This window comes from Martes martes, assembly GCF_963455335.1.
Source record: "Martes martes genome assembly, chromosome: 4".
NCBI classification, from domain to species: Eukaryota; Metazoa; Chordata; class Mammalia; order Carnivora; family Mustelidae; genus Martes; species Martes martes.
This window is the reverse complement of record NC_137891.1, coordinates 41,253,677-41,280,240: the sequence shown is the minus strand read 5'-3', so window position 1 is coordinate 41,280,240 and position 26,564 is coordinate 41,253,677. Positions and strand designations below refer to the sequence as shown.

The 26,564-nt window shown below is 37.4% G+C and overlaps 1 protein-coding gene across 1 annotated transcript in view; it reads left to right on the top strand.

Annotated features, from left to right (window-relative positions):
- INTS8 (integrator complex subunit 8) overlaps nt 1-26,564 on the top strand; it is a 49,803-nt gene that overhangs the window by 19,589 nt on the left and 3,650 nt on the right. The window contains exons 11-26 of the mRNA XM_080802631.1: nt 1,966-2,036; nt 2,398-2,573; nt 3,698-3,831; nt 4,984-5,094; nt 7,030-7,231; nt 10,748-10,869; nt 15,899-16,083; nt 16,498-16,531; nt 17,413-17,469; nt 17,558-17,619; nt 20,725-20,843; nt 22,662-22,765; nt 23,503-23,553; nt 25,096-25,169; nt 25,245-25,309; nt 25,464-25,507. Coding sequence (XP_080658757.1) covers nt 1,966-2,036; nt 2,398-2,573; nt 3,698-3,831; nt 4,984-5,094; nt 7,030-7,231; nt 10,748-10,869; nt 15,899-16,083; nt 16,498-16,531; nt 17,413-17,469; nt 17,558-17,619; nt 20,725-20,843; nt 22,662-22,765; nt 23,503-23,553; nt 25,096-25,169; nt 25,245-25,309; nt 25,464-25,507 — 1,611 coding nt within the window. The remainder of the gene's footprint in view (nt 1-1,965; nt 2,037-2,397; nt 2,574-3,697; nt 3,832-4,983; nt 5,095-7,029; nt 7,232-10,747; nt 10,870-15,898; nt 16,084-16,497; nt 16,532-17,412; nt 17,470-17,557; nt 17,620-20,724; nt 20,844-22,661; nt 22,766-23,502; nt 23,554-25,095; nt 25,170-25,244; nt 25,310-25,463; nt 25,508-26,564) is intronic.

Here is a 26,564-nt window from a genome sequence, read left to right as displayed (position 1 = left end):
TGCTTCTCCCACTACCCCTGCCCTCAACATGCACCGCCGCCCCCCCCTGCTTTATTTATTTATAAATAAATAAATAAAATCTTTAAAGAAAATAAAATGTTTACAGCATTTATAGAGATGCCCCCATTTCATGTTTTAAGAACTGAGCTTAATTAACACATTTGTTATATTGCTTATCAGAAGTTAACACCCATTCCCTAAGTTTCTTGACAGGTGTACAATGTATCACTATGTATGAATAAGTTATTGTGAAAGCATATTCAGGTATTACTTATAATAAGATCATTAGTATTTATAGTGTGGAGCAAAGTTATTGCTGTGTATTTTGTACATCAAGATGTTCAGATGTGCTATATGCTGATAATCTATTCATCTGGGCATAGTTCTTTTACAAGGCTGTTTCTGAGCATGGTACTTGAAAAATTACTATTTTTTTCCTTTTTTAGAGAGGGAGGGAGAGAGGTGGGAGAGAATCATAAGGCGGCTCCACACCCAGCGTGGAGCCTGAAGTGGGGCTCAATCTCACAATCCTGAGATCATGACCTGAACCTAAATGAAGAGTCTTAGACGTTTAACCAACTGCGCCACCCAGGTGCTCCCTTTTGCCCCCCTTTTAAAAATAGCCTTATTGAGGTACAATCACATATCCTACTGTTCACCCATTTAAAAACTACAATCCAGTGATTTTTTTTTTAAGTATGTTCATAGATTTGTGCAACTTACCACCTCAGTTAGTTTCAGAACTTTTCATCCTCCCTCTTCTACCTCACAACAAAACTTACTCTTATCTGTTAGTAGTCATCCCTTATATTCCCTCAGTCGCCTTTGCCCCAGGCGACTACTAATCTAATTTTATCTATGGATTTGCCTATTCTGGGCCTTTCATATAAAAGGAAATCATATGTGTCCTCCCCCCTTTTTTTAAGATTTTACTCATTTTAGAGAGAGAGTGTGTGAGTGTGAGCAGGGGAGGGGCAGAGGGAGTGAGAAAATCCCAAGCAGACTCCACACTGAGTGCAGAGCCCAATACAGGGCCCTAATCCAGGACCCTGGGTCATGACCTGAGCCAAAACCAAGAGTCATAACAAAACCTACTGAGCCACCCAGGCGCCCCTTTGTGGCCCTTTCTTTCTTATTTTTTTTTTTTTTAAACTGACTTCTTTACTAAATGTTTTCAAGGTTCATCCATATTGTAGCAGGTATTAGTGCTTCATTAGTTTTTGTGGCTGAATAATACTCCATAGAATGGATACGTTATTCATTGTTCATTTTATGTCTCCATCAGTTGATGGACTTTAGGGTTCTTGGCTATTATGAGTTCTTGGCTTTTAGTAATGCTGCTTTGAACATTCTATTTTTTTGTTAACATATTAGGGAATATTTGACAATTTCCATCGGTTAGGGACTTTTATACTGATGGCGTTATTTTGGTTTATTGTAAGTAATATATGGGAGAAGTCTTAATCAGATGAATAAACTCAGAATATTATGAGACTGTTATTTGTAGATAACTAACGTTTCCATATCTAGTTTTCCTTAATTCCACTCTTTATTTTTAAAACCTTGGTTATCTTCTTAATCGTTGGTTCTGTATACTTTTAGCTGTTACTGATCATTCAGCTATTTCAGATGAATCTTCTTTCACTTTTCTGACTGGAGCTACTGTAGAGTTTATCACCTCATAGAATTGGTTAACGTACTTTATACATTCTGGGAAAGCTTTATACCATGCTAGGTATGTTATTTTTTATATCATATAAATACCTGCAGTTGTTGAAATAATCACATTCCACTCCCTCTCCCCCAATGATTCTTATTTCACAGTCTCATTTTTTAAATTACTTAAGTAAATCTGTGATTGATAAGTGTCTGAAGAAGGAGAACTTTGTTGTTTTTAAATGTAAACTTTTATATTTTGTTGTTTTTAAATGCCAATATTCAAATAAAAATTACTCAAATTCCTAGGTATGTTCAAGATCAATAAATTTAGAAAAAGCTTCAGATTCTTTGAAAGGAAACATGGCTGCTTTTCTAAAGTAAGTGCTTTTTTTTCCCTTCACTTTCAAGTTAGTCCTGTGAGAAAAATAACATTATTTTTTATATATAACCTGCATGTTTTATAGCCAGGCAGTCGATTGAGAGCCAGTTAAGTTCAGATTTGTGTAGTGACACAAAATTTAGGATTTATATTAGTTACTCTTTTTGTATATTTTGACACTGACTTCACAATTTTAAGTAAGGACCAAAAATATTTTTAAATCTATTTCAAATATTATTATAAAGTTTATGAAGTGGTAGCTTGTTAAATGGTTTATTAATAAAGATTGGTTAATATGATTGCTTTTCCCAAACTAAATTATAAACTTTTTTTGTTTTACAATATTTTTACTGATCTAGGAATGTGTGTCTGGGGTTGGAAGATCTGCAGTATGTTTTCATGATTTCTTCACATGAGCTTTTCATTACATTGTTGAAAGATGAAGAACGAAAGCTACTTGTTGATCAGATGAGGAAGCGATCCCCTAGAGTAAATCTGTGCATTAAACCTGTAACTTCATTTTATGATATCCCAGGTTAGCTCTCTAGTCTGCTAGCGAAAATGTTGGCACATTTTGCCCCTCTATTATATTTGCCCCTCAGTGTATTTGAGGATGCCCTCTTATCTGTTTTAATTTATACTTATGTCAGTAATTAATTAGAAATTTACCAGTCTTCTGTAGTCGTATTTCTGTCTAAGCATTAAGTGCTGAACTCTGCTGAGTCTATGGTTAATGGAGATTGAGGCCTAGTTACACACAAGATTCTAGCTGGGAAAATAGACCAAGGTGATTCTGCTGCTGCTGCTGTGTTCTTGGAGGTAAAAATGAGAGCTGGGAGGGAAGTGGTAAAGGGTGCTGAAACTCAAAAAAGTACAGGTTCTCATGCGTTTCAGTCTGCAGTGCTGTGTGATACTATCTGCTGACTAAGCATTCCTCTTTGGCAACATTGCTGTGTTTGCCTTATTTATTTGATGATTTTCTTCCATTTTTGCTTTTGTATTATGGATACAAGTAGAAAATATTATGCTCTTATTAAGAAACGTAAGATTTAGAGCTTAATATATAGGTGAGACAGAATGCACTTGATTTAACAAAACAAAATTGTAGCTGCTTTGAACCTTACTAGGAAAATGACATTAAGACCTAAAATGCTGGGAATGGATTAATGAAGATTGTATCTGAATGTCGAGTTGTAATTGGGCATTTTAATGATCTTCTTGGTTTTCTGGGAATGTAGTGCCTCCACCTTCTCTTACTCTCCCTTTAAAAACCACATTTTTAGTATTTATTAAAACAAAAATATATTTACACATGCTTTTGTTAACACATTATGTTTGAAAGTAGGAGACTGTCTACATAAGTTAATTTTTCCATATATCCCACCTAGTTCTTTGAGCCAGTTACTGATTTTTATCTTTGTTTATATTTTCATTGTATTTATTTATTAAAAGCAAACTTAATACAAACTGTTAGGTTTTCCGTATGAGGACAGAATAGGTAATTTATGTTGAATGAGTTTTGAAGATGAGAGCTGTTTCTCACTTATAATACTTAACAAACATACAATTTCTCTCAACGAATTATCATTCTTATGTTTGTAGGATTAAGGATTTCTTTGAATTAAGTCATTATTGAAATGGAAATCTCTTCTTTCTTAGCTTCAGCAAGCGTCAATATTGGTCAGTTGGAGCATCAGTTGATACTGTCAGTGGATCCCTGGCGGATTCGACAGATTTTAATTGAATTACATGGTATGACTTCTGAGCGCCAGTTCTGGACAGTGTCTAACAAGGTTAGAAACCCTTTGTCAAGAACACATAAGAAAATCACATTTACTTTCCGTTGTAATGTATTTATTTTAGAAAAAATTTTATTTGTTAGAGCACATGTGCACTAGTGGGGGAAGAGGCTCCCTCCATAACTTCTAAAAATAAGTTTATGTCCTATTTATTGTCATAGCATTTCCATATATTTTAAATAAAGCTGTAAGTGTATGTATAAGGAATATTCTTTATGCATTATGTAGCTGCTCCTTGCTATGTGCTTATAGAGTATTTTTGTTTTTATGAATACCCTCTTAAAGTCTAAAGCCTGAAGGTTGAAACTAATTCATTAAAACTTCTTTATGGGACATTTTTGGCTTTATATGTTCGTTTAAAAATGCCCAGCCAATGGATTTACCTGTTTCTTAGTTATCTATTTAAAAGCTTTCCTGCAAGCAAAGTGCGCATGAAAATAATTTTTAGAACACCATTTCAGTGGAATGTAGCTAAAGATACAAGGGATACGGGAGAAATTAAAGTAGTATGGCAGTACTTCTAACTCACTGCGTACTTCTCTGCTGGAAATGTAGTAAAAAAGCAGCCAGAAGTTTTGTATATTTTATGGGATTTGAACATGTAAGTGCAGTGAGATGAAAGATTTCTCTGAACATTAGTGTTGGGCTTCATTAGTGTTGATGTTATTGTTAGTGCTCATTCTTACAGTTGAAGAAGCGTAGCATAGTAAAGAGGGAGTTCTGATCTGACTGCCTGAGTTTGAATCCCGGCCTCTATCCTTACTAGCTGTATAATCAATCTTAGGCAAGTTATTTGACATCTGTGTGTTTTGCTGTTCTTATCTGTAAAATGAGGATAATAATACCTACTTAATAGTATTTTGGTGAGGATCACATAAATTAACAGATACACTCCTAGGGCTTTTTTTTCCTTCTTTTTGTCTATAGATTATCATTTAGAAAGTTCAAATCCATTTAATTTATTACTGGCTGATAGCGAATATGTTCATTTTGATTAGTAGTACATCATGGCTGTCATTTTCCTTTCTCTACAGAAGTGACCCTTGCCGGACTCTTCAAAATATGATTAAAGATTATTGAAAGATTCTTCCCTAGATTTGCATTTCTATGTGTGTGTGTGTATTTATGTATTTTTATCTCTTCTAGTGGGAAGTGCCTTCCGTGTATAGTGGGGTTATCCTGGGAATTAAAGACAATTTAACAAGAGATTTGGTTTACATTCTCATGGCCAAAGGTTTACACTGCAGTACTGTTAAGGTGAGTAAAAGCGTACATCAACTACTGGTTAAGAATATGCTTTATATTCAGGGTCTGACCTAAAAATTGATGGCAATATTATGTCCTTTAATTATGAACTTAATGTATGTCTTCAATTATTTGGTTCTCCAATTTATTTATGTCTTTATCTCTTTTAGTGCGTGTGCTAGGTTTTCACTCAAAATCTAGTATTTTACACTCAAGACACTTCCTAATTTGGACTGGTCACAATTCACGTGGTCAGTAGCCACATACAGCTAGTGGCTACCATATTGGACCATACAGCTCTAGATAATTGTGGAGCTATTGAAAAGTTTATAATAGGGGGCATGTCATTGGCAGCTTTTCTCTTTCCACCCCTAAAGTAAGTAACATTTATTGGGCACGGAGAGACTCTAATGCAGTTTTCATATATTCTTTCACTTAATCCACGCACGCGCGCGCACACACACACACCGTGTAGAAGGTGTTATTTCAGTTTTTTATAGGTGAGAAATCGGAGTCAAAGGTATTAAATTATCTAACGTCACTCAGCTAGTAAGTGGCACACGTGTTAGAAAGGATAAAAGAGAACAGAGGGAAACATTTAGGAGGTAAAATCTAGAATTGAGGGGCGCCTGGGTGGCTCAATGGGTTAAAGCCTCTGCCTTCAGCTCAGGTCGTGGTCTCGGGGTCCTGGGATCGAGCCCCGCATCGGGCTCTCTGCTCAGTGGGAGCCTGCTTCTCCCTCTCTCTGCCTGCCTCTCTGTCTACTTGTGATCTCTCTCTGTTAAATAAATTAAAAAAAAAAAAATCTAGAATTGATTGCTTACTGATGTGCTATGGAAGGCAAGAGGGAGAAAACAATGGGGAGCAATGCTCAGCTTTCTGCTTTGGATGCCAGCAAGTGAATATGCAGAACATTTTTTGAAGGATTGATTATTCATTTTTACAGTGGTTAATTTGGGCCTGCAATTAGAAATAGTCTAAAGCTTGGGGAATGGTCTGGGCTACAGATAGAGATTTGGTAGGCCTGAGAGATCACCCAGGGAGAATATACAGAATCAAGGGGATACAATATTGGGTCCAAGAAACAGTGGCATGATGGGTATGAGGACCAAACTGAGGTGGAGTCCTAATAGCCAAGCGAAGAGACAGACTGTCAAGAACAAGGGAGTGGGCAGCACTTGGATGCAGCCCTGAAGTCCTCTAAGATAACTAAAAAGTGTTCAGTAGTTTGCACAATTAGAATATCTTTGTTTAGTAAGAACTGTTTTTTCATTGTGATGGGGAAACAGGGGCCAGATTGTAGGAGTCAAGGAGGCACGTGGGAGGAGAGAGAGAAAGAATGAATGAAGACTACTCTGAAAAAATGAGAAGCAGATATGTAAAGAAAAGGGTTGGACTTAGTGAATTTATTTGATTTATTAGCCAAATATATGAACTAATAAGCTTGTATGCAAAGATTGTAGAATGTGAAACCTTACTGAAGAGTGTAAGATCCAGTTCTGAATAATCTAGGTATGTAGTAGGGTACTTGTCATAGAAAGCATGTGCATTCTCTATATACATATATGTATGTGACATGTATAATTTATGTGTGTGTATATAACATGTATAGCTTATGTATATAAAATATAACATGTATATAAATTATGTAAAAGATTTTTTTGTTTTATAATTTATGTAAAACTTGTTTTCTTTAGCATGTTTTTATACCATTTACTGGATTTTTAAAATTTTATAGTGTAAATTGGATTTTTTAAAAGAAGTAAGTATTGGAATAAATCAGTGACACAGATGATAAAGAAAAAGATACTCTAGCCTCACTCTCCAAGACAACTGTTGTTAACCATTTAAATTAGTTCTTCTCTTTGCTCTGTACTTAGAAAAAATGCACAAATTTTTTGATTCCAGAGGAAAAGTGATCCAGTGATCTGTTATTTCTTTCTGTAGGATTTTTCCCATGCCAAACAGCTGTTTGCTGCGTGTTTGGAGTTGGTAACAGAGTTCTCACCGAAACTTCGTCAGGTCATGCTGAATGAGATGCTGCTTTTGGATATTCATACACATGAAGCTGGAACCGGGCAGTCAGGAGAGAGGCCTCCTTCTGATCTTATTAGTAGGGTGCGGGGATATCTGGAAATGAGGCTTCCTGGTAAGATGTTCACAAAGTCAAGTTTCAGAAATGCAGTGCTCAACTAATCATAGGGAAGAACCTTAAACACTTGCTTGGCTTTTTGCCATTCTTCAAAAAGTTATTGCTCTCCTAAAACAGAATTCAGATGTGGAGTTCTCTTGAGAGCATTGGAGATAATGTAGGAAACTATTCATTTCCTAGGATTACCATAACAAAATATCATAAGCTAGATGATTTAAAACTGCAGAAATTTATTCTCTACATTTTCAGAGACGAGATACCTGAAATCAAGGTGTCTCTGAGGCTGTGCTCCCTCTGAAGGCTCTGGGAAAGAATCTTTCCATGGCTTTTTCTCGCTTCAGGTGGCTGCCAGCAATCTATGGCATTCCTTAGCCTGTAGCTTCACACATATAAGGCAGTCTCTGCCTCCTTTGTTACATGGCCTTCTCGTTGTGTGTGTCCTCTTATAAAGGCACCAGTCATTGGGTTTAGGGTGTGTCCTAATCTGTGTGATCTCATGTTAACTAAGTATATCTGTGAAGACCCTGTTGTCCAAGTGAGGAAACTCAGGTCTCAGGTGGAAATGAATTTTGAGGGAACACTGTTCAGCACACTATAAAACTATATTGCAATTTTAAGATACTCTGTTAACAAAGAATTAAAATGTCCTTGTAAGTATATGTTGAACATTTAATTCCTCATTACCATCATAGAAATTATCAAAATCGTTGCCAGGGGGTTAGGAACTTACTTGTCACTTTAGGAACAGACCTTCTGTGTCCAGTTATAAGTGTAAATATGTTATGACAAGGAACTTATATAAATGATCTCTGTTGTATGTAAATCTTGCTTAGTTAAAGCAATTTAATTTTACATGCTTTAGTGATATTTAGAGCAATTAAATCATACGGTACACATTTAAAGCTATAAAATTGAAGTATAAAAGAAGGTGCTAGTAATGTGCAAAAACAGAAATGGCTTCTGGCCCTCTGGGTCTTTTGGGTGAATTTGTTACTACATTCTGATTTGTAGTAGATACTGCAACTTTCTAGCACTCTGTTGATAGGGTACCTTTGAGCTTTAATGCATCAGTGCCCTTTAATGTCTTAAAAATTGATCTAGTAATATATTGGCACTATCAGCTGACACATGCTACTGTGTGTGTTTTCTTTTTAAAGGTGGAAGTTTGTTTTTTCATGCATGATTTCTCTAAAATGTAAAGTAAAAGGAATTTTTAAAAATTTTAACATTTGTTGAGTGTTAGCTGCATGTCAGATGTTGTTGGAGCAGCTTTAGATGCAGAACTGATTTAGTCCTTTTGGCAGCTCGGTGAAGTAGGTACTTTAATTATTCCTGTTCGTAAATCAGGAAACAGGTACAGAGAGATGAAGGAATTTGGTCAAAGTCACGCAGTAAGAGACTGAACAGTGATTTGAATCCATCAGTCCTGGTTAAGCCTCCTCTCTCACTCTTTGAAATAGATGAGAATGCCTTTAAACAGAGGTCACTTTATACTACTTTTTTGACCTTTAAGTAGTTTGGAATTCACATCACTTTTTTTTTTTGTTTTTGATCCAAGACTCCTAGCACTGCATGTAATTTATATAAATTCTTACCTTGCTGGATGTTCAGCTGCTTGTCCCATAGTTGGTGTTAACAATTAGTGTTTAAAATGGAACTCCAAGGATGTCATATATTGTTAGAAGGAACAAGCATAGGCCTAGTGCCTTGTCTTCAAGCCTCAGTTACAGACTAAGGTCCCTGAGTTCAGCAGATACCTGGTTCTGATTCTTTGACAGCTGTGCACCCCACTGCCACTGTGAGAGTCAGGGTGGGTAGAATGGTCTCTCCATGGGTCACGATAGGGGGAGGGGTGCACACGAAAGGTGACATCTGTTACATAGTCCTCCCTCTTTTTTTTTTTTTTAAAGGTTTATTCATTTGGGAGAGTGGGGAGGGTAGAGAGGAAAAAAGAGAAAAGCAGGCTCCAAACCCAGTGCAGAGCCTAGCAAAGGCTCAATCCCACCAGCTAAAGTAGAAATTTCCCAATTTTAATACCTTTGTATTAACAGCTTACTTTCTATTAAGACATGTGTCTTTGCTATGTTCCTAGGATTTCAACAAAATTGAATTCTAGGTCTGCTCTGGGTGCCTGTTATATCGTAGGACTCTACATTTAGAAATAATGATTAATTGCATTGCAGATGCTTAAAGGGAAGCTTAATCTCCAAATCATTGCTTTTCAGGCTGTATCAGTATTCTCCCTAAATTCTGATTCATCTTTAAGAACCATTGCTCTATTATTATTGGGGAGTGCTGGGTAAATAAAGGAAACCTTGGAGCCAAATGCTGCGTGATCTGCCTTTGGCAAAATGTAAAGAACTCAGTGACATGCATGCATTGGGGATACTAATTTCGCTTCTGTCTTTGTTCTTTTTTGACGATTGTGCAAATAATGTATATTTTGCTGTGTTCCTATGACTCTCTTTGTCCTGTCAAATCCTTTTTTGGGTAAGGTGAGATAGAAACTAATAGCCACAGTCTTTTCTAGAAAGACTACACTGTAAATACAGTACTCAAGAAGTTTAATAGCTCTCCCTATTTTAAGTTAACATTGTTATTTAGCATTCTTTGGGATTTTTCTTTTTGCTGAAATACATTAAAACCTGAATATTGGAGCACCTGGGTGGCTCAGCCCCACGTCTGGCTCTCTGCTCAGCTGGGAGCCTGCTTGTCCTTTTCCTTTTTTCTGCCTCTCTGCCTACTTGTGCTTTTGCTCTCTGTCAAATAAATACATAAAAATCTTAAAAAAAAAATAACTGAATATCATGTACTTTAAGCTATGAAAATTTGCAATATATTTAAATAGTTAAGGTATATTTAATAATTATCTCAAAGGAAATTACGTGCAAAACAGTTTTTTTTTTTTTTTGGTCCAAAACAATTGAATTCTGGGTGATTTTTTTTTTTCCTCATCACTTTTTATTTAAAATTGGTTTTGGTGCAGTGAATGTTTTTTTTTGAAAGTGAAAGACTTATTTCTGAGGAGTATTTATTACATTTTAATCTGAAAAAATATTTAAAATGGTGTATTTACTCAGATTTATTACAATTTTATTATATGGTTTAGCTGTTTCTGTGCTCTAAGTGTGCTAAAAGTTTATGTGGTACCATTGTACTTTGTGTGTTTATTCTCTGCTTGTTTGAATTACAACTTTCTAGAGGACAGGTACTGTGGACTTTCTCAGGGTGTTGGCCATGTAACGTATTCATAGTAGATGGTTGTGTTGATTAGTAGTGGGGACCATGCAGTCTGTTATTGGGAAACCTTAATTTTCTAGGGAAAAATGTAAAATGTTGGAATTTTTCTATTTTTTCACCTGTAACTGTTGTTTTTAACTTGTTCAACTGAAATCTTAGTACATGTTTGCTTTGTTCTCATTTTAATGTTATATATATGTTATATGTTCTCATTTTAATGTTATATATATATGTTATATGGAATTCCAACTGTTTTCTTCTTTGGCTTTTTAGATATTCCTCTTCGTCAGGTGATTGCTGAGGAGTGTGTTGCTTTTATGTTAAACTGGAGGGAAAATGAATACCTTACACTGCAAGTTCCCGCGTTTCTGCTTCAGAATAATCCATATGTAAAGGTAACTTGTGTTTAATCTAAATAAAGGGGTTATTAGGTTGGGATTATTGTACCTGTTTCTTTACATCTTTATTTATGTATTTATTTTTAAGGTTTATTTATTAGAGAGAGAGTGAGCACGAGCAGGGGAGAGGCAGAGGGAGAGCAAAAGGGAGAAGCCCATATCGGCTGAGCAGGGGGCCTGATGCGGGACTCCATCTCAGACCCCTAGTATCATGACCTGAGCTGAAGGTAGATTGAGCCACCCAGGTGCTCCTGTTTTCTTTAGATCTGTACTACTTAGGGAACTTGTCCAATTTCTATAATACAATGGAAGATTGGACAAATGTTTGTGGTTAAAAGTATAGTTTTACGTTCATGAGAAGGCAAGCAAAAATTAGTTAACAGGCAACATTTTGGTATAACTCTAAATTAGTGAGATGTTAGCTTTTCTTGCTTTGATCAAAATAATCAGACTCTAGTTTTAAGGTCTGGAATACATGAGCGTACCTGTGTATGAACTGGTGGAGTTGTGAGGGGTACATTTCCAGCTGTTTCCATCTGCGCACCTTACCTTCTTTGGAGCCGATTTCCTTCTCTAGATTTGGGCCTGATTCTTGTTAATGTTTATGTAATTACACCCCAGTGAAAGAATCCCTTTAGTGAATTGGTGCTTACTTCTCCTTTCTTAATTTTATCTGTCCTGTGCAACTGAAAATGTTTCTGGGTGGAGAAAACAAAAAAAGAGACTGGAGTTTTCCCTAAGACTGTGTCTGTTTTGTGCTGTGTGTACCCTGAATAAGCAGTGGACTATTCTCACTTCCTGGTCTTATTGGTAAGATAACATTTAGTGGGGGCGCCTGGGTGGTTCAGTGGGTTAAGGCCTCTGCCTTCGGCTCAGGTCATGATCCCAGGGTCCTGGAATCGAGCCCTGCTTCGGGCTCTCTGCTCAGTGGGGAGCCTGCTTCCTCCTCTCTGCCTGCCTCTCCACCTACTTGTGATCTCTCTCTGTCAAATAAATAAATAAAATCTTTAAAAAAAAAAAAGATAACGTTTAGTGATTTAACACTTTTCTCTGTGTACTTTTAGTTTTTTAGATTTCCTCATAATTGTTTGTATGCTTTTTGTTCTTTATCCGCTCTCAAATTTAGTACATAATCTCTTAAATCAGTGGTTATCTGGGAACTCTTGCAAAACTCTTGTCACTTTTTTACATTTGTCTTTGGTTGTTTTTTCCTACTAATTTCATGTATGTCCTTTTAAAAACTGAGCTCATTTCAACTCTTTGAAGATTTACTGCTATTTTTTGGTGAAGGTTTTCCTCCTTTTTGTCTTCTCTACAGTTGTTCCTAAAATTTATTGTCATAATTTGAATCATTTTTGTCTTTGGAGTTTTAGATATTGGATTGTATCTGGTTTTTTGTTTGTGTGTGTGTGTGTTTGTGGGGTTTTTTTTTTTTTTTTTTGTAACCTTTGTGGTAAGAGTTCCTCATATCTAGAGTAGTTGTCTGATTATGCCCCATAGTCTTGGTCTTTACTAAACTCTCAGGTGAGAGAAGCATTTTGTTCCAAGAGATTTCCACTTAGGATTGTCGCTTGTGGCTTAGGACAATACAGTAGCTTCTCTGTTCTTCTCTCCAATGAGTTCTATGGAACTGTGCAGAGGCAGGACTGGGCACATGGTTGAGGGCCTGCAGTGTGCAGGATATTGTGCTGCAAGTTCCCTGCCCTTGGGCTGGGTGATCTCACTGCTTCCTGCAGTCCCCCTGATCACACCCAAAAGGAGGAAGGATACACGGTGACCTTGCTGAAGAGTCACTGAAGCATCTCATCATCTCATCCAGTTAGGGTTTGTGTGTCCCCTTCCCTCGTTGGCCCCTTGCTGCCTTGTTTACGTGAGGAGAAGGGAATCCGACAGGTCTAGAGTAAGGGACGTTTTGAAAATCCCTTTCAAAAATCCCTTCATTTGGAGCAGTTTCCAAACTTGGAATTTGGCATGGATTATGTATACATATGCATAGGGAAAAGTCTGGAAGGGTATTAATTCTCATTATCTCTGGATAGTGGAATATTTGGTGATTTTAATCAGTTTTATTTTCCATGTTTTCTTATTTATTTGGATATCTTGTAATCACAAAAAGGAAAGAGAAAAAATCTTAAGCATGTAACTAAATTGTGCCCTTTTGAAATAATACAAAACTGTGCCGTCTCCCCTTGGATCAGGAGAGGAGGCAGCGTAGTATATTGGAAAGTGCACAGGATTTATGGATACTTGGGTTATAAAAGACTAGCTGCTAGGAGGAAGAGGAGGGCTTGGTGGAAATAGTAATAGCATAGGATAAAGACCAGGGTTTTTAATGTGGCCTATAAGGCCTTTTAAGGTGCAGGTGCTTCTTCCCCAGTTGGCTCACTGCTGCTCCTCTGTCATGCCAGCTCTGTGCTGGTGGTACCAGACTACTCCGAGTACTCACATGTCTGTGTGCAGGATGCTTTCTCTGCTTCTGCGCTTAAGCACGTGCTGTTTGGTCATTTAGCTGGGATACCCTTCCTGCTTCTGCCTGTTGGTGTGGTTTCTTTTCTTTTTTTAAGACGTTTGTTTGTTTGTTTATTAAATATTTTATTTTTCCATTTGACAGACAGAGATCACAAGTAGGCAGAGAGGCAGGCAGAGAGAGAGGAGAAAGCAGGCTCCCCAGTGAGCAGAGAGCCCAGTGTGGGGCTTGATCCCAGGACCCTGGGATCATGACCTGAGCCAAAGGCAGAGGCTTTAACCCACTGAGCCACCCAGGCACCCCAAGATGTTTATTTATTTGACAGAGACAGGGCATAAGCAGGAGGAAGCGTCAGGCACAGGGAGAAGCAGGCTTTGTGCTGAGCAAGGAACCTGATGCAGGGCTCTATCCCAGGACTCTGGGATCATGACATGAGTCAAAGGCTTAATGACTGAGCAGCCTAGGCCCCCCTTGTGTGGTTTCTTGGAAGCTTTGCCTTATTCCTTTCTCTTCACCTTACCTTTGAACTGTGCTACGGTCCTGTTACTTTTGAACCATAGACATAGATTTTTGTTGCACTTATGCGGTGTAATCTTGATTGTTACTTTTTATATTCTCAGTGTTTTACCTGGTGCCCACACATAGTAGATGTTTAAGAATGTTTGTGGAATTCAGTTGACTTGGGGCCTTAGACCTTTTTTGTTTGTTTGTTTGTTTTTTTGTTTAAAGTAATCTCATTACCCAGTGTGGGGCTTGAACTCCCCACCCCAAGATGAAGAGTCATATGTTCTTCTGACTGAGCCAGCCGGGTGTCCATGGGGTCCAAGATTTCTGAAAATTTTTACTTTCAAGTAAAACAGTGTAGTGAGGTTCAACTAAGCGTGTGATTCTTGACAACAGAAAATGAATTAAGACCAGGAGCTATAGGAGGCCCGCACTGCACTGCCCGTCAGTAGCTGCATGTATGGTGGGCCTCGTTGTCAGAGCCGACTTGGGTTCAGTAGGCATGCAAGAGGAAATGTTCTGTGAGATGGGTGTGGAAGGGACAGTGAGGGGGGGAGGGAGAGAATCCTAAGTGGGCTCATGCCCAGTGCTGAGCCCCGATTCAGTGCTCTGTTGTATGCCCCTGAGATCATTACCTGAGCAGAACTCGAGTTGAATGCTTAACCGACTGAGCCACCCAGGTGCCCCGCAGCAGGGGTTTTTACATCATTTTTACTACCTTAGGAAGCACCAGGGTTCTAAATTTTCTTAGGTGTCTTCACGGAGTAGTGGTTATGAGTTGTGGTTACGTAGGAGAATGTTCTTGTCCTTAGAAGACACATACTGAAGTATTTAAGGATGAGGTGTGGTGTCTGCAGCTCACTAGCTGACAAGCAGTATAGGTAGACATGTAAATGCGGCAGAATATTCACACTAAGTCAAGTGTATGGGTATTGAACTATTCAGATTTTTTTATTTTTGAAATTTTTTATTACAAATTGAGAGAAGTATCAGTTTTCATCTTTGTCATAATATGGCCACCTTCTTGAAGAAACTGCCTTAAGCATTGGGGACCCCATTATGAATATTTTCTAGGTCCAGTAAGGGATCTGGGGTTTCCTGACGGATTTGAGATTATCCTTGCCATTTTACCCTCTAAAAGAACAATTACTTATCAGATTTAATAAGAACAAAGGATGGGGGGGCCCTCTCATTTTGAAATTACAGAGGGAAAGAAATGCTGAATTTGACTTAAGCCAATTTTTTCCTCTACATATGGGGCCTGTCTTTTCTCTGCCTTTTGCTTTCAGCCCTTCCACTCTTCATGGGTTCCTCCTGCATTTTTGGTCGTTAAGGCTTCATCTATTTAGATCATTCACTTTCAGTAATCTGTACTTCCTTCTGCCTCCTCACATCTGCAATAGCTCCAGTCAGTGGCTGCCATTTTTCTTAGACAAAGGTTGTTCTTAAATCTTACTACCTTATCTTGCCAACTTCAATTTCCAGATTTCTCCTCTCATTTTTTCACTAAAAGTTTGTTTTAAGTGATTAAAGCATGTGTGAAGTTAAAGCACTATTTTAATTGCATCTCTGGGCTTTACCACAGTTAACATTATGTATACGTTCCATTACGCACACACCCACGTCCCTCACCCCTTTTAAAGTGGGATCATACTATTTACCAGCTTGGTGTGTCCCACCCTCCTCCCCCCCCCCCCCCCCCCCCGCCAACACACACTCTTAATGAAGCATCTACCTTTTTTGCTTTGTCTCAGTTTTGTTCTTACTAGACTATACTTGTTTGTCCTCATTAAACTTTAATTGTGTAGAAAAAATGAGCTTTATAGTGTGGCAGAACCAGAGCATCCTCTTTCCCATTCAGATTTCTGATCTGTCAGTAGACTATGAGCTCTAAATTCCTCAGCGGTTGAATGGAAGGCACAGTATAAAATAACTGTTATATTTGGATAGTTATCTTTCTTTCTTCAAGTGTGCCTTAATAATAGAACGTACATCTATGGTTCTATTGTTGTTACAAATTATTTTTTGTGTATTTTCTGTTTTTTTGTGTTACAGCTTGGACAGCTTTTAGCAGCTACATGCAAAGAACTTCCTGGCCCAAAAGAAAGTAGACGGACTGCTAAAGACCTTTGGGAAGTTGTTGTTCAGATCTGTAGTGTGTCCAGTCAACACAAACGTGGAAATGATGGCAGAGTTAGTTTAATAAAGCAAAGGGAATCTACATTAGGTATAATGTATCGGTATGTTTCTATCAGGTTATTTCTTGAGTTATCTGTACTGTGTACTGTGTCAAGAACATCAGCCTTTTATCTTTGTATATCATAAAGATAGGCACTATTAGAGTTCTCTGGTGCTGATTTCTGGTCTGACGTGGCCACCTTTGGAAGTATTTATGCTTACATGTTATTTTAAGAGATTGTTAATCATTTAATATCTGTTGGAATTCAGAATCATTGAAGCCTGTGATTGCATTGTACTGAAGAAGTCACATAATGGTAAAACAGACAAGTTGTTTTATTAGGTTAGTGTGACAGTAGAACATTGTTTTCTTTTATATGTGCAAAACTGGAGAGTTAGAAGTAAACCATCTGTAATTTGCTTTCTTTTTAATTCTGATAATAAATGTAAATACAAAATTTGTGGTTTTTTTGTAGGAGCGAACTACTTTCTTTTATCAAAAAATTACGGGTAAGTTTTATTAAAAGTTGATCTAATTACTACTGATTTTCATACAACAGGACTGAAAAAAATGTTTAAATGCTGATTATTTAAATACTCTGTATAATGTGCTTATTATCTTCAGTGATCATTCCTGAAGATGGGTTGGTCTGAATGCAGAGGTTTATTTTGCATTTACCTTAACATGTTTTAGTGAATAGAACAGGTATTTTTTAAATTTTAAAGAAGTCTTCCCAATAGGGCTGGATGTGTGAAGCCTTGTTTTAATTTTTGTTAACATTAATAGTACATTTATATACTGGACATAACCTAGATTTCATTCCATTCTTTAAGTATTATTGTAGGGAATAAAAAGTTTAATTTTTTTTAGAGATAGCTGGAAGTACTAATTGGAAAGAGATTTATTTACTCAATTTTAAAAGTCATCTGAGGACTGGAGCACCATAAGCTTGTCACCTAAATATGGTAATTTTTATTTTAAGATTCATTTAGTGTAGAGAGAGGGCGTGCATGCGTGCACATGGGTGCACGTGCATGGGGGACGGGTAGAGGCAAAGGGAGAAAATCTCAGGCAGACAACATGCTGAGTGTGGAACCCAACTCAGGGCTTAATCCCATGACCATGAGATCATGACCTGAGCTGAAACCAAGAGTTGGATGTTCAACTGACTGAGCCACCCAGACGCCCCTAAATAGAGTAATTTTTGTGTCAATTGTATGCTTGATTTCTTTCATGAGATTAAAAATAAATGACCTGTAGTGTGTGCTCTAAAGAAGATGGTATATTTCAAAAGTGAAAGAATTTTTTGAGAGCAAATCCTTGGTGTCCCTGAGGTTGACAAGAATATTAAATATATATATTTAAGGATTCTGCATTTTCTTTCTTGTAGGAGCCATTGGTTTTGACTATTATTTTGTCACTCTTTGTGAAACTTCATAACGTACGGGTCAGTATTTCATAATCTCATTAAAAAAATCTTCAAAAGAAATCTTTTAAAAATCACACTTTAAAAAATTTTTTTTTTTTCTTCTTAGGAGGACATTGTCAATGATATTACAGCTGAGCACATTTCTATTTGGCCATCTTCCATCCCCAAGTAAGTTGTATTATAGCTTTATATTTATTATTTATGTATTTAAACCTTTTTTTTTTTAAAGATTTCTTATTTATTTAACAGACAGATCACAAGTAGGCAGAGAGGCAGGCAGAGAGAGAAGGGAGGAAGCAGGCTCCTTGCTGAGCAGAGAGCCGGATACGGGGCTCGATCCCAGGACCCTGGGATCATGACCTGAGCCGAAGGCAGCGGCTTTAACCCACTGAGGCACCCCTATTATTTATGTATTTAGAAACCATCCTGATATAGGTAACCTTGAGTAATTTGACTAAAAGGCGGCAATCTCTTAGGCTTCTACAGCCAAGTTTGTTTCTGTGTTGCAGTCATTATTTTCCTAAAAATGAATGTAACCTAATGCTAAGAGCTAAGTTATACCAGCCTTCAGTCGAACAGAAAGATCCTTAAGTGATCCTGACAATTTGTCAATGGGTAGAAATAGAAAATCGAGGCAAAAAAATTGATTTCCTGTTAGATTTCCAGGATTTTACATCTTTTCAGGTATCTATTTGAAAATGACTTTTTAATAATTCTTTTGTAGGTCTGCTCTAATACTGTGATTGTCAGAGGCTCCCAAACCCCTTTTGGTTACTAAGAAGTTCTTGGGTACTTTGAGAAATGTTCTTTCTTTCATCTCCTGAGAACAACAATAAGATGATGGGGGAATTTTGGAGAGAGAGAAGAAAATGTTCTTTTTCTATTTTATTTTATTTTTTAAAGATGTTATTATTTATATGACAGAGAGCACAAGCAGGGGGAGGGGCAGAGGGAGAGGGAGAAGTAGGCTCCTAACCGAGCAGAGAGCTCAATGTGGGACTTGATCCCAGGACCCTAGCTAGGATCATGACCTGAGCAGAAGGCAGACGCCTTAACCAACTGAGCCACCCAGGTACCCAAAAATGTTCTTTTTCTGAAAGAAGAAACCATTTACACATTTCTTTTCCTACCCATAGCAACTTCTCATTCAGGAGTCCCATTTCTTTTCTCACAAAAGTTACTTTTCCTTCCTTCCCCACTCCCCAATTTTTTCTTTGCTTTTTTTTTTTTTTTTAAACTTGTGCCTGGAGGGCAGGACTAAGCCTTATTTTATTGCTCTTAGTGGCATCTTTGAAGAAGGAAAGATTTTGGTAGGTAGATAAGTGGTCTATAGAATGAGAGTAATTTGGTTTCATCTCAGTCTTAGAGATGGAAAGTAGTTGTGCATCTTGAGTAGAGGTTTGGACGGTCAAAAGTGGGTGGGTGACCCTTTCCTCCACTTAGAGGCTTGTTTCCCAAAGAATCACCATGCTTCATGAAGCCAGTGTTTATACTACACAACATTATAACTGCAGATTTGTTTTTTCAAGATTTTTAAGTAATTCTGCACCCATCATGGGACTTGAATTTATAACCCCAAGAGCAAAAGTTGCATGCTTTACTGACTGAGCCAGCCAGGCATCCTGTAACTGCATTTTTTATATGAATTTTTTTAAAAAGATTTATTCATTTATTTGATAGAGCACAAGCAGAGGGAGCAATAAGCAGAGGGAGAGGGAGAAGCAGGCTTCCTGCTGGGCAGGGAGCCCAATGCGGGACTCGATCCCAGAACCCTGGGATCATGACCTAAGCTGAAGTCAGATGCACAACAGACTGAGCTATCCAGGCACCCCTGAAAATTTTTTTTTCCCTAGCTTACCTGCATGAACTAGGTTGGGCGGGGAGGGGCAAAGGGAGAGGGAGAGAGGGAATCTTGCAGGCGCCAGATGTGGGGTTTAGTCTCACAACCCTGAGATCATGACCCCAGCTGAAATCAGAGTCTTGATGCTTAACCAAATGAGCCACCCAGGGGCGCCTTATGTAAAATTCTGTATGTTAGATAGCAGTCCATAAGTCAGGTAAAAATACTTCTGCTCTTTTATTTTAAGATTTTTATTTATTTGACAGACAGAGATCACAATTAGGCAGAGAGGGAGGCAGAGAGAGGGGAAGGGAAGCAGACTCCCTGCTGAGCAGATAGCCCGCTCGCTGGATCCCAGCACCCCGGGATCCTGACCTGAGCCAAAGGCAGAAGCTTTAACCCATTGAGCCACCCAGGCGCCCCTACTTCTGCTCTTTTAATTGATAGTCAGTAGCATCATAATTTAATGATTGATTTTCAGTGTGTGTTTATACATGAAGCAAAAGAATAGTTTACCATAGAGGCTTTGAGCTAGATTGGTGGGGTTTGAGTCTGAGCCTCTTTTTCAGTTACCTGGTGGATGACCTTGGATAAATTGCTTTCTTTGCCAATTCTTCATTTATTAAATGGGTGTAAGAACAGTACCTACCTCAGATTTGTGAGGATTAAGTAAGTTAATACATTTTCTAAACTAGGTGTTTAGAATAAGGACTGGCACATAATAGGCTTAATAACCACTATCTTCAAGATAAAGGCACTCTAATGTAAATTGACCCAGAGAAAATAAAATGTGACTAAATGACCAAGAAAGCATTTTTCTTGAGCAAGAGTCTTTATTGACTCCAAAAACAATGTGAGAATGGCCTGGATTAAACATTACTATTTTAAGATCAGTTGTTTTGATATGTAGATAGAATTCTTATTAACATTTTATAAATTTCTTGTATCACAAACCTTTTTAACTCATTTAGTTGTAAATGTCTGATCAAGTATTTGGCAACAATACCACAGTTTCTTTCCCTCTGTACTGGGAATGCTGGTGAACTAAGGTTAGATCTTGACCCTCATGTGTGTCTGAATCCAGAGCCTATGTTCTCTCCCATCGTCCCTTACTCTTTCTGGGAGGTGGGCACTATCAGCTGTGTTTCTTGGATGCTGGGCTGGCTTTTATCCCCACAGTTCCATCTTGTATTTTTGTGTCAAAGGACTTCCAGGTTTAACCAGGCTCAGAGCAGCTGGCTTCCTTCCTTCCCCTTACTCCTTTTTTAGACTTAGTTGTTGTGATCGTTTTAATGTATTAACTCTTAGTAATACTTAGCATTGTATATATGGTCACCTAAATTTTGGCTAAGTCTTTGTTTTTAGTGTGTCTGGAATTTGAAGTTGAAAAATAGAGATTAATGTTCATTGTCTTTTTTTTTTTTTTTTTAAAGCCTCCAGTCGGTGGACTTTGAAGCCGTGGCAATCACAGTGAAAGAGCTAGTTCGGTATGCCCTCAGTATAAACCCCAACACCCATTCCTGGCTAATTATTCAGGCAGACATTTATTTTGGTAAGTGAGATGTATGGTTGCTTTGTGTTTTTGCTTTTTTGTAGCACTTTTGGAAGTGAAAATAAATACATGACACATTTTCCCCCCAATATTTTGAGTCTTGTTTTTGATCTCTAACTCTTCTTCCTAGATAGACTTATATATTCATTTTTCTGTATCGAGTGTTTGGTTTGCATAATTTTTTATATTGACTACCTTTTTTCTGTTTTTAAAAAAAAAGTTTGAATGTTCATCTACTAAGTTGGTTAAAACATTCTTAGGGAAAGAAGTTAAAGGTAGTTTGTAAAATTGCCTTTTTTTTTTTTTTTTTTTTTTTTTTTTAATTTTTAGAGAGAGACCGAGAGAAAGCACAAGCAGGGGGAGGGGGGGGACAAAGGGAGAAGGAGAGAATCCACAAGCAGACTCCTCCCTGAGCTGGGAGCATGATCCCAGGACCCTGAGATCATAACCTGAGCCAAAACCAAGAGTCAGACACATTAACCGACTGAGCCACCCGGGCGCCCCTTTAAAATTGCTGTTTTAAAATATTCTATTCCAGGGGTACCTGGGTGGCTCAGTTGGTTAAGCAGTTGCCATTTGCTCAGGTCCTGATCTCAGGGTCCTGGAAACGAGCCCTGCCTCAGGCTCCCTGCTCAGTGGGGAGTTTGCTTCTCCTTCTCCCTTTGTCCCTCCTCCTGCTTGTGCTTGCTCTCTCTCAAATAAATAAATAAAAATCTTTAATAAAGAAATTTGGGGCACCTGGTGGGTCAGTGGGTTAACGCCTCTGCCTGTGGCTCAGGTCATGATCCCAGGGTCCTGGGATCGAGCCCCGCATTGGGCTCTCTGCTCCGCAGGGAGCCTGCTTCCTCCTCCATCTCTCTGCCTGCCTCTCTGCCTACTTGTGATCTCTGTCAAGTAAATAAATAAAATCTTTAAAAAACAGCAACAAGAACAACAAAATCACCTTTTAAAAATTTTTTTTTAAATATTCTATTCTAAATATGCTATTCTAAAATCTGTCTCAGCACTCTTGATAATTATTTGTGTTCTTGGAAGTAGATTCCTGACTCCTCCCCCACCCCATTATATGTGATAGATTTTCCCACTTGATATGAAAGTTCTGATATTTCTGTTACTGTATCGATAAAATCAAATTTCTGACTGGTGGTGTTTCAGGATCAATTTTCTTTAGGAATTGAATTTTTAAAAGAGAAAGTTCAAAATAAAAGAGAGGCTAAAGGCTAGTATAATGAACCCCCATGTATCTATCATCCAGCTTTAACAGTAATTAACTTATGACCAGCTTTATTTCATCTGTACCCTCACCTACATCTTCCCCACTCTCCTGGATTCTTTTTGAAGCAAATAATTACTAGTTTCAATGCTCATTTTTACCATAACTCTTCAAAGAACTTATTCTCAAGATCTTAATATCCATGTTCAAAATAGATTTATTGATTATAAACTACCTCAGAAAATTCAGGTATGTTTCTAGTATGGGTGTTTGGGAAACAGATACCTCCAATACTAAATTCTAGTAATGTGCTAGTAAGGTTGACAAGAGATCTGAGCTAAATTTTTGGCTAATCGGTTTTAGAAAGCAAGGAACATATTGAATTGCTTCTTTAAAGTAGTTCTTAAAAATGCGGTGTGTGTGTGGGGGGGGTGTGTGTGTGTGTGTTGTCCTGGGTAAGTCTTATCCCTACTCCTGTGGTTTGAATCTGCTTTTATCAACTCATGAAGTAATAATACCCGACTCTTCACAAAAGAGGCCTTGTCTGTTTTTTCACCTATTATGTCTAATGATCTGTAATTCTTTACTTCTGTTTTCTACTTTAGCAACAAATCAGTATTCAGCAGCTCTCCACTATTACCTGCAGGCAGGAGCTGTGTGTTCTGATTTCTTCAATAAGGCTGTGCCCCCTGATGTATATACAGACCAGGTAAACTATTTTTGTGGGCTCTCTTTCTTTCCTACCTTTACACTGTTTTTTTCCCGGCCCCTTTTTGGGTGAGTTTATTTCTTTCCATGTATGTGGGGATAACTCCAAATTGAACGCTCTAGCTGCAATTCCACTGTATATTTCCAGGGCCCACAGATCACTGCTGCTTTGATTTCCCAAAACACTTAAAACTCAACCTGCCCAAAACTGATTTCAGTGTCTGACCTTACAGTCTTCCTCCTCATGACCTTTTTCCACAAAAAGAACAAAACCAAAATACCAAATACCTTTGTTCAACCATTTGAGTTGACCAAGCCCAAATCCTGAGTGTCCTCTTCTTTACGGACATTCTGCCTGAAATCCAATCAGCCTTCAAGACATACTGATTCTTTCTCCTAGATCTGAAATTTATTTCATTTTCTTTCTAAATGTATTGCTTTTTCCTCTGGTTTAGGCCGCCATTATCAAAACTTACTGAATGGTATTTTTCAGTACTTTAGTAATAAATGGTTTTTGAAATGAGATCTTAAATTTTGTAGTAACTAGCTACTTTTAATTAAAAATTCTATTTTTTTAGAGCAGTTTTAGATTCACAGCAAAGCTGAGCAAAAAATAGGGTTCTCATATACCCACCATTTCCACATACACAAAATGTTCACCACTGTTGAGATTCTACATCGGGTCAGTTGGTTACCATTGATGTTGGCTCGTTTTTGAAAATAATCTTGTTTTTGTAGGTAATAAAACGAATGATAAAATGCTGTTCTTTGCTGAATTGCCACACACAGGTTAGTTCATGATACTGTGTTGTTGGTTTATTTTCATGTATTGAGTTTACTTTATAAAGCATTGAACTGGGAAGTAGCTTTTATTTTCTGTATCATAAAGTTTATGGTGTTTAAGAATTTGGCATATTCTTTAAAATTTTTTAGTAAATTTCAACTAAAATGAAAGTATGAATTAGAAAACATTGGTCTTTGTGTTTTCAAGTATTTTTTTTTAATATGTAAGAGTGGGTATATACATTAGTCAGCGAGGGAACTATAAATCAATATGGCAGTGAGATACCCCTTCAGATTCACTAGGATGGCTGTAATTGTAAGACAGTAACTAGTGTTGGTGAAGGTGTGGAGAAATTGTAACCCTCATACATTGCTGGTAGGAATATAGAACAGGGCAGCTTCTTTGGAAAACAACTTGGCAGTTCCTCAAAAACTTCAGTCATAAAATTACCATGTAAGCCAGCAGTTCAATTTCTAGATTTGTAACCAGGGAAATTGAAAACCTGTCCACAGAAAAATTTGTACATGAAAGTGCACAGTAACATTATTCATAACAGCCAAAAAGTAGAAACAACCCAGAGGTACATCAGTTGGTGAATGGATAAATGAAATTTGGTAGATCCTATAGTAGAATATTATTTAGCCATAAGAGCGGGTGGAAGGCTGATACGTGTTACAACAGCGATGAATCTTAGAGGTGGTATGTTGAGTGAAAAAAAGCCACATAACATGGCTTTGTATTATAATTTTATTCATATGAAATGTCCAGAGTAGGCGAATTTATAGTCCGAATGTAGATAAGTGGTTGCCAGAGACTGAGGGTGTGGAGGAGTGGACTAGCTGTGACAGGTCTAATTGCATCTTCTGTATGTCTTTGAAAGTCATTATGTAATACTTTTGTTTGGCAGTTTTCCATTCCTTTCAGTTTTCTGAACTGGCTTTTTGCCAGTTTCTCAAATAAAACTAAAAATCTATGATTTAGTTCATTAATTAAAAAATATTGGGCAGATTTTTTTAAAGATTTTATTTATTTTAGAGCACGAAAGAGCGTGCATGCCAGAGTGCGCACATGCACATACAAGCAGAGGGAGGGGCAGAGGGAGAGGGAAAAGCAGACTGAGCAGGGAGCTGAATGAGGGGCTCCATCCCAGGACCCTGAGATCATGACCTGAGCAGAAGACAGACACTTAACTCCCTGAGCCACCTAGGCGCCCCGGGCAGACAGATTCTTGTGTAAAGGTTTTTCTTAGTTAAAATTAGATCTAGGAGTCCATAAATACAAGCTGATCTACTCAGTACGGTCTGCAAGCCCTCTTGAATATATTCTTGATGTAAGAATCATTAAAAATTAACCCTCCCAGGGGCACCTGGCTGGCTCAGTTGGAGGAGCATGCCACTCTTGATCTTGGGTTCGTGAGTTCAAAACCCCGCATTGGGTGAGGAGATTATTTTTTAAAAAAATTAAATAAATTAAAAAATTTACCCCTCCCAGGGAGTCCTTGTTGACACTGGTTACATGAAACCATTTTCAAATCTTTGTTTATATAGGTGGCAATTTTATGTCAGTTCCTCAGAGAAATTGACTACAAGACAGCCTTTAAGTCATTGCAGGAACAAAACAGGTATGAATCATTTTTAAAATGAAGTTGAAATTTTTTGGCTTAAGAAAGAGGAAGTAACTAAATTCTGTTTTTCAGTCATGATGCTATGGACTCCTACTATGACTACATATGGGATGTTACCATTTTGGAATATTTGACTTGTATCCTTTCATCAGCATATGTGTTATTAGAACAGTTCGTTTCTGTAAATTAAAAAAATACTGTGTATTTCCTAAATCAAAGTTGAGGAACAATTGAGATTCTATCATGGTATTTAATAGTATTAGATTTATTATTCTTAACTGATTTGTTCAGATCTTCATCATAAAAGAGGAGAAACAGATAAAAGACAAATTGCAGTAAGTTACTTTATATGCCTTTCTTTAGTGTTATACTTAATTTCCATGGTATTAAACCATTGTTAACATTTGGACCAACAAAAAAAGATTTTGTGTGCCTAGTTATTGCCAGAATTTAGTTATCTGTGTTTACTTTTAATAGGTCCTATTTTTGTCTTAGAGCTTTTACCTCTATTTTATATTATAATGTTAGATCATATCCCTCTCTGCTCCAAACCTTTAAATGGTTTCCCATCTCCTGCAATGCCAGAGTCCTTATAATGGCCCACAAGGCTGCAGATTACTTGACCACTATCCATTCAACTTTCTCCATTGCTAACTTCTGCTACACCATTAGCTGTTCTTTGAACGTGCTGAAAACATTCATCACTGAAGGGCCTTTGAAATTTTATTTTCTAGAAACATTTCTTAACTTCCCTCAGGTCTCCTCAGCTGTCTTAGTGGTCATCATTTCTTGGACATCTTATAAAATAGGCAGTGTTTTCCCCCACCCTTTACCCTTTAACACTCCTTCTCATTTCTCTTTTGAAATTTTCCTTCATTATACTTACTACATCTGACATACTGTATTATTACTTATTTATTGGTTATTTCCCCACAAGGTAGGGACTTGGTTTTGTTACAGCTGATACCTAGAATGTTTCCTGACTCATAATAGATGCTCAGTAGTTATTAAATAGATTATTTAAAGATTTGACTTATAAGCCAAAGCATTATAAATTTATGGCCATTTTTATTTGCTAGCATTTTTGTATCATTATCACCATAGATATTTTCTCTTTCCTTTTTCACCCACGTTAATAAAAATTACATGTTATTGTGTGTATTTTAAAGCTCTCTACTTGGACTAAATTTTAGGACCATTATTTAGAGGAAAAATATAATAGTATCTTTTTTAAAAAATGAAAGGAAAAAAACAGGAAACTAGCTGCACTTGACTAGAGGCCACTGTCCCTCCATTTCCAGCTTATCCAGGGCTGGAAGTAAGTACTCAAATTGTTACTTCCAAACTGCCTTTACTTGTAATCATTTTACACGCTTTCTCTTCAAAGCTTAT